The 8,393-nt window shown below is 44.1% G+C and overlaps 1 protein-coding gene across 1 annotated transcript; it reads left to right on the forward strand.

Annotated features, from left to right (window-relative positions):
* The first annotated feature begins 416 nt into the window (after nt 1-416).
* smg8 (SMG8 nonsense mediated mRNA decay factor) lies at nt 417-7,093 on the forward strand. Its single transcript, XM_073478739.1, has 5 exons — nt 417-1,101; nt 1,582-2,482; nt 2,769-2,914; nt 3,711-4,598; nt 5,823-7,093. Exons 1-5 carry the CDS (start codon nt 475-477, stop codon nt 6,033-6,035), a joined length of 2,775 nt encoding a protein of 924 aa, XP_073334840.1. The 5' UTR covers nt 417-474; the 3' UTR covers nt 6,036-7,093.
* The last annotated feature ends 1,300 nt before the right edge of the window (nt 7,094-8,393 follow it).

An 8,393-nucleotide genomic window follows, 5' to 3' on the forward strand; every position in this document is an offset into this window, starting at 1 on the left:
CTTCACAAATTAAGATTTAAAATGCAAAACATGATGAGTTAAAACATGATACATTGTTATGAATAATATTTTCCAGCAGTATATACATTTCTTAAAATTAGCTCTACATTGAACAACTAGAAGTAAAATGATATTACCTTTGACTGTATCACAATAAATAACAATAATAATCAAATAGAATATATATTATAGTTTAATACTGAGTACTTTACTTTTCATACTTAGGCTAAATTTAGCTAATAATACTGATCATGCTTAATGCGAGACTTAGCCTTGTAACTTGGCATTTCTACAAAGTGTAATGGCTTCTGTCACTTTATTTACTAAATATACTTATTTCACCACGAAAAACACGCGCAGCCAAAAGAGGAACGGTTCAGCAAGTGTTGTACCTACTCGGACATTTTAGTTTACGAACCCGGAAGTACAGCCGGAAATGAGTGCGTCGTTGTTTTCATACCCCCGAGTTCCAGCATGAAGGAAGCAAACATGTCGCTCCCTGTGAGTATGGGGTCTCTGCTTCAGGCAGCCCTGGAAGAGGACGCTGCTCACCGGGACGACGGCCTGTGTGTCGTCGGTATTTTCGGTAAAAGCAACATGCAGTCCGGCCCGCCGAAAGAGTCTCTCATCAACACTCTGGCGGACAAACACATCTTCTCTCTGTTCGGCGTACCGGAGGACGACGGCGGCACCGCGGACAGCCACATTCAGGCTTTCTACAACCAGGAGAGCCGGGTGCTGTACCTGCTGCTCTCCTCCGTGTCCGACAGCCGGCAGCTCCTGCGGGCCTGCCAGTCTCTGAGCGCCGGTATCGGCCACTCAGACGCCCACGACTTCTGGAAAGGCCTGGACAGACAGCACTGCCTCCACCTGCTCTACATGTTCTCCGTGTGCCACGTCCTGCTGCTCGTCCACCCGAACCAGACCTTCGACGTGTCCTACGACCGGCTCTTCAGAGCCCTGGACGCCCTGCGGCAGAAGGTCCTGCCTCTGATCCGGGCTGCCATCAAAGACTGTCCGGTGTCCAAAGAGTGGAAGGTGAACTGTCGGCCCTGCCCCCCGCGCCTGCTCTTCGTCTTCCAGATGAACGGCTCTCTCAAGGTCTGCTGTCTGATAAAGTCCTTTTTACTGAAGGGCACGCTGCTTGTAAACTTCACTAAAAAGTTTGATTTGTTTAAGATGGTCTCCCTTTATTCTTGTATAATAACCTGATGAAATTGCGGAGGAGTTTTATGTTCTGGTTTGAGCAAAAATGCCCCAAATTCATCAGTTTGAGCTTCAAATGTGATTTTTTTTTCTTGGTGTTTTGTGATAGCAAACTGAATATGTTATGCGATTAAGACAGTCAGGCCTATTTGGACAAAACAAGCAATTTAAAGTAAAGTTTATATTTGAATGTATTTCTCTTGCTTGACATATTATTATGTAAGTTATAAAATGTATAAGAAAATCTGCAAGAAAGTGAACAAGCATATTTCCCAAAATGTCGAACTACCTTTATTATCACATAAAGTTTGTTGAACTCTAGTGAGCTATAAAACCCCAAGAGTTTTTAATGAATTGAATTTTTTTTTTACAAAGGTCTCTGCAAATGGTTCAGAGTCTGGAAACCCTGACAAGCCCAAGAAGCACTCTCCCCGGAGGAGGCTACAACACGCCCTGGAGGACCAAATTTATCGCATCTTCCGTAAAAGCAGAGTCCTGACCAACCAGAGCAGCAACTGCTTGTTCACTGTGCCCGCCAACCAGGCGTTTGTGTACGTGATACCGACAGTAGAAGAAGACCCCGTGGGCGCCCTGCTCGGTCAGCTGCGCTCCAGCTGCATCTTGTGTGAACAAGACTCCACCCCGTCGGTGTCGGGCCCGAGGCGCTACCAGCAGATGAGACGTTCAGTTCGGCAGCCTGGCTTTGGCGGAGACTCGTGCGGCATGTCGATGGGCGGTCAACCGGTGGACTGCAGCTTAAAGGAATTCCTGTGGCAGCACGTAGAGCTGGTGCTGACCAAGAAAGGCTTTGACGACAGCGTTGGCCGCAACCCGCAGCCTTCGCACTTTGAGCTGCCCACCTACTCCAAGTGGATCCAGGTCGCCTCCAGACTCCACCAGGTTCTTATAAGCAACACAGAGGAAGAAACAGCTGAACTAGCCACAAAAGTGCAAGGCCAGCTGAAGGTTTTGGAGGGTTTCCTCGATGCTGACACAAAGTTCTCTGAGAACAGGTGTCAGAAAGCTCTGCCGCTCGCTCACAGCGCGTACCAGTCCAATCTGCCCCATAACTACACCACCACGGTGCACAAGAACCAGCTGGCTCAGGCTCTGCGGGTGTACAGCCAGCATGCCCGAGGCGTGGCTTTCCAGCGCTACGCTCTGCAGCTTCATGAGGATTGTTACAAGTTCTGGAGCAACGGCCACCAGCTGTGTGAGGAGCGAAGCCTGACAGACCAACACTGTGTTCACAAGTTCCACCTGCTGCCTCAGCCAGGTGAACACTCTACTTTCTCTACCTCTGCTGTGCTGCGTCAGGGCTAATGAGGACAGAAACCTGCTAATGTAGTGTACCGGGTGTATAATATAGCACACTGGAGTCTTCCATGTAGTTTTTATTAACAGGAACATTTCAATTAGCCTCAAACAAACATGTACTGAGTGTAAGAATTAGTAGTGGGAGCCATAAAACCTTTTAAACACTTAGGAAAGAAAGATCTAAATGTATTCATGAATATGCATGTTTAAGATTTAACCACTAAATCTGACATTAACTTCTGTAGGAGAGAAGCCGGACATGGACCGCAACCCACCCATCCTGAACCACAACAGCCGGGGCCGCTCCACCAGCTCCTGTAACTGTGGCAGGAAACAGGCTCCTCGTGAGGATCCGTTTGACATCCAGGCTGCTAATTATGACTTCTACCAGGTCAGGAGTCACACTGCACACACAGCTCTGCCAGTGATAGTACGACACTCATCATCTAGTCTGTGGGCATTTTTTGTTGCCACGTTCTGAAAGTTTGTGGAGGGGGCACTTTTTTCTTTGTCTTTCAAGAGCCAGCACGTATTAATTTCACAAATAAATCTGAAAGATCCAGATTTGTATCTTGCTCCATGTCAAATTGTATGGATGCATCCATACAAAATCTGGGCTGAGACCCATCCTCCAAATCCATGCAGTTTTTGTGTAATCCTGCTGACAAACCAACCAGCTGACAAACAAACGGACATGGGTGAAAACACAACCTCCTTGGTGAAGGAGAAGTATCTGACTCATAGCTGCTAAATAGTCTAAACTATGTTCTATGTTATGAACTATGTTCACCAGCTGCTTGTTTACTTTGTGTGTCTGGTGTTTGGTGATATGCTGTAAGTGGAAAGTGGGTTTATGAGAGCTACCTGTCTAAAAACAGCTGCCTGCTGTGGCCGGAAACCACTATGAGAGCAGAGAGAGTGCACCAAAACAGTAAAGTTGTGAGCCGGGCAGCTGAGCGATGAGCTGAAACGCACTGTAAAGCTCTGTAAGGTGAAGGGAAGCTGCAGATTTAGATGATGATTCACTGTGGGAACCTACAGAGAATTTTTCATTTGATACATTGCTATTATAGGACCATTAATTATAGCTGCTTTAAATAAAATCTGAAACATTGTCCAACTCTGCCTCAAATACAAGTTTTTCCTCGTCTCTGTTGCACCTCAGTAACGTTGCTTTTCCTGAATAGATGCTGGACGAGAAATGCTGCGGGAAGCTGGAGAGGATCGACTTTCCGGTGTTCCAGCCCAGCACTCCTGACCCTGCACCAGCCAGCAACCAGCCTGCTCAGAGAGTCCCGTGTGAGGCCTCAGCGTCTGGTGAAGCAGAGAGGCTGAAGGAGACGACCACAGCGCAGAGCCACACACCTGGAGACACCAGCCTGAGCCTGGCTCTCAGTCTGGGCCAGTCCACGGACAGTCTGGGGCCTTACGCGGATGGAGACGGCACCGAAACCCAAGTTCAGCAAAAGAGGCCGAGCCTTGTTGACCGCCAGCCCTCCACTGTGGAGTACCTCCCGGGTATGATGCACTCTGGCTGCCCCAAAGGTCTGCTGCCCAAGTTCTCCAGCTGGTCGCTGGTCAAACTGGGACCAGCCAAGTCATACAACTGCCACACCGGTCTGGAACAGCCAGGCTTCCTCCCCGGCTCTTCCTTCCTGTTGCCGTGGGACTTGGTGATTCGCTCACGGTCGGAGGAGGACGCAGGACTGACGGAGCCTTTGGATGGAAACACCTCCTCGTGGCCAGCCCCCAACAAGACCCTGGTGGGGAAGCGAGGGAGCACCGGAGGGCTCGGTAGGAGTCGCAGGAGGGACGATATGGCTCGTGTCTTTGTGGGCTTTGAGTATGAAGACAGCAGGGGGAGGCGCTTCATCAGCTGCGGGCCTGATAAAATAGTGAAGGTTCTGGGGCCAGGGGGCGCCAAAGATCCCGCCACCAGGGTGCTAAACACCGACATGCCGCTGTACATCCCTTCACCTTCACAGGGCCGCGGCCTGAAGCCTCACTTCGCCCAGCTGGCTCGCCTTTATATTGTGGTACCTGACGCCCCGCTGGAGGTGACACTCAACCCACAGGTAAACAGTTTAAACCACTAATAAACGGTAGATTAATCGTTAGTGAAAAGAATCTTGCAGCACCAGTGATATCAAAAGGGTTTTTTAAATGTCCCAAATTTAACTTGAACCTGCAGAAACCCTGGATTTAACTGAGCTGTCAAAACGTCGTGGGAACATTTATTTTGCGTCCGTCTTCAGTACTTCATGCTACTTTCTCAGTACGACACTTTCCAAAGTTCACTGTTTAGTCAAACGCAGATCTTTTATAAACACTCCTCCAGCTCAAGCTTTTGGCTCAGGTCTGGGGATCTAAACGCACTTGTTTGTTAGAGACAGAGATGCTGTGGGCCAGTTCCATCATTAAAAATCATCACATTTTCTGGAAGCCGAGCGCAGTTTGGAAGCTCAGTTGTTTACTGTCACCAAAACAAAGAAGTGGCACAATTCAGATTTAGGTGTTAAAGTCGCTAGATTTATAGTTTATCTAACAAATTAGTCTTTATATTTATTCTTCATATATATCTTAACCAACCCAGTCTAGTACTGTGATAGCTTTACAATAGATAGATGTGTTAATTTTGGACGAAGAAGCTGATACAGTGAGGTGTTTCTCCAAATTTTAGCTCTGTAGATGACCGTCTCTTCAAAATATTGGTTTTTCACTGCCTGTGCTTCATACTTTGGTCTTTTCCTTGTATCAAACACATATTTCTTAGCTCAAGTTTGGCTTCTTCCAAGTCCAGTAATCATTATTACTGTTATGTAATCGAGAGGTTAAAAGACTTGAAGCTTGGAAATCGTAGGAAAAGAGAGTCTCCTTATAATAGCAGAACTTGCTTGAAATTATAGCGTTTTTAAGTTTTTTTCAGTATCAAAGTGATCAAGTATTAGCTGTCTGTACATACAGGGGTACAGTGCAGACACAAAGTGCTATAGGCTAATTTGGCGTACTTTTATTTGTGTTAATTAACAAAATGTAAACAAATATAGGCTAAATGAACAAGGCTCATGTTGTAGCTCATTGCAGGAGGAGACAGTGAGTTAGCTAAGTTAGACTTCCTCGTTTTGGGGAGGCACAGTTTGATCTAATAATCTCGATTGGAGAAAAAGATATTTACACTTGAGGGTAATTATTCAGATGTCTGATAACAAAATATTTAGTTTTAATAGAGATGTATGAAGAATGTATTAAAATGTCACATTAATCCTGACAATACTGTGTTTTTTCCGATGTGTTTCCAGGTGCAGCCCGGTCCTCTTCCCTGCCCAGTTTTCCATCCAGAGCAGACAGATTTAGTGTTGCCGCCTGACGGTCTCTGGGTCTTGCGGTTCCCTTATTCCTTCTCGACAGAACGCGGCCCCTGTTACCCCCCCAAAGAAAACCAACCGCTCAACAACTACAAGGTGCTGCGAGGCATCCTGAAGGCCACCACTGCTAACCCTCCACCACAGTGAACTTTGTGAAGAACTTCACCTTCCTTGACCCAGTTTTATTTATTTACATCTCTCTCAGGTCAAAATCTGGCCATGACGAACACTTTGGGTGACAAGGGTGTTGGGTTTTCCAAGAAATGTGCTGTTGATATTCACACCCCATAGATTGAATCCTATTGATTTAGATTTTTGCTTTAAAGCACAGTTTGAATGAATGTTGGGACACTTTCAGGCTCCAAAGAGGAAGAAGCCTCTCTGTAGTGCTATCCAGACATTGAACTTTCCATTTTTAGCTCTTTAAATAATCAGTAATGCACTTGCTCTAACACTTTTGGGGGTATTGCAGCCTCTATCAGCCAGAAACAGGGCTTTCATCTGTCAGTATGCTTCGTTATAAGTGCTTCTCGGATGGTCGAACAGCTTCGGATACCCCCCCTCTCCCTACACCTTTCTGATGATGGATTGAAGTGTCGCTATATCCGACAGTTTCTTTAACTTTTTGGTCTATAACCAAAACCAAAAAACTGACATTCACACTCTTCACGCCATGATTGGCCAGCTGTGCGGAGGCGAGAAAAACAAGCAGGATGTAAACTACGACTATTTCTGTCACTTTTCATTGGAACAAACAAGTAAAACACTGTGGACGTCTTCCCAGAGAGACTGTCTGAAAATGTGTCCTGATCATAATAACAAGACTGAACTGATGTTTATTTAGCAGTAAACTACTTTCCTCCTATTAAGCATTTATAAGCAGTATACAAACATTTCATAAATGGTCTATAACACACTATAATGTTGTTAATTCCTCCTGTATGCACCCATAAGTGGTGATAATATAAATTATGTTTTAAAAAAAGGTTTAAAATAAATAAACAAATATCTGCATACAACTACACATAACAAAGTGTGTTATAAGCCTTTAATTAAATGTTTGATTGCTGTGCAGAAATGCAAAATATGAGGACTTACAGTAAAATGTAAACCTACTGAGACAAACATGCCTCATAGACCAGGTACTGGGGAGGAAGATGTTCATGTTTTTCTGTAAATAAAAATAACTGTCATTCTGTGTCAGATGTTCTTGACAAGGCAACTTTATTTGTGTGGAACAAAGTCATAAAGAAATACAGTAAAGGTAAAAGATTTACAGTAAAAGTGCAAAAGTACAGACAAAATATAAAACACTGGAAAAACATAAACAGTTAAAATGAAGGCTAATTTAAAGCTAAGCTGCAAAAAGCTATTAATTTATACTTTGACTAACGGCAGCATAGAAGAGAAAATCCTCCAGGTAGGTTTTTAAGTCGTATGCATTATACTGTTTGTCCACTAGAGGGAGCTAGATGCCCTTTATCTCTGTTAAACCACCTCAATATCCATTGGTGGAGACAAATTCCTTCTTTTAAAGCGTCTACCAAAATTAAATTAATAAATGATGTCCCTTATTGGACTGTTTTATAGCCCGATACATGCTTTTACATCAAACTACAGAACTGTTCTGCTGCTATAAAAATAAGACTCAACAGTGTTTTCATATAATCTCGGTGCTGGCTTCATTACACTGACTTCCTGCCAAATTTAGGATTTAAATCAGAATCCTTCAAGTTAATCTAATGGCTTAAATTAATTTGGCTTAATGTCTGAAAGCTCCCTCCAGAGCCCCAGAAGACTTTATACAGCTGTGTGAGCGGTTCAGACCTCTCAAGTGATAATATAAGTTTACACACCACTGCTGTTGGGCTGCTGTCGTCTGTCTTGTATTATTTGTTTTTAGCATTTAACCAAATGGAAGTGTCGACCAAAAACATAAAGGGCTGGAACGAGATCAGATAAGACAGATATTTATGTACACTTCATTACACGGGAGTCAAAGAAAAAACAACTTTAATCAGTGTTTATTTCCTGTAAGCAGATCTCCAATTTCATCCAGTAATTTTTCACACCTCTATTTCTGTAGACGGAGAGCTGAGAGTTATCTTGATAGTCGGCAGAGCCCATAAAAAGGATACTTGTTAAGAGTGTATTTTCTTGCAACCAAAAAAACCCTACAGCAGGTAGATATCAGTGTTACAAAAGCTTTAAATAAAACATGAAATATATAAGATACAAATAGAATAAATGATGAGGCCACTGCCATCTTCGCAGTGCCTTCAGTCCCAGAAAGAAACAGAAGCCGTTGCATCCACTTTGGTAAAACTCACCTTCCTGTGTTGCTTCTGGTGCTTCATTTTGTCATTTGTGATGTGGCTCACACACAAGCTTCAGGAATGTGGGTAATAACAATTAGGTTAATAACAAAGCCAACGAGTGTTATTCTGTCATAAAAGTTGAGCAACCGCCGGTTCAAGATTTAAAGAAACATTCAGCGTAAACTGT

This window comes from Pagrus major, chromosome 13 (assembly GCF_040436345.1).
Source record: "Pagrus major chromosome 13, Pma_NU_1.0".
Classification (NCBI taxonomy): Eukaryota; Metazoa; Chordata; class Actinopteri; order Spariformes; family Sparidae; genus Pagrus; species Pagrus major.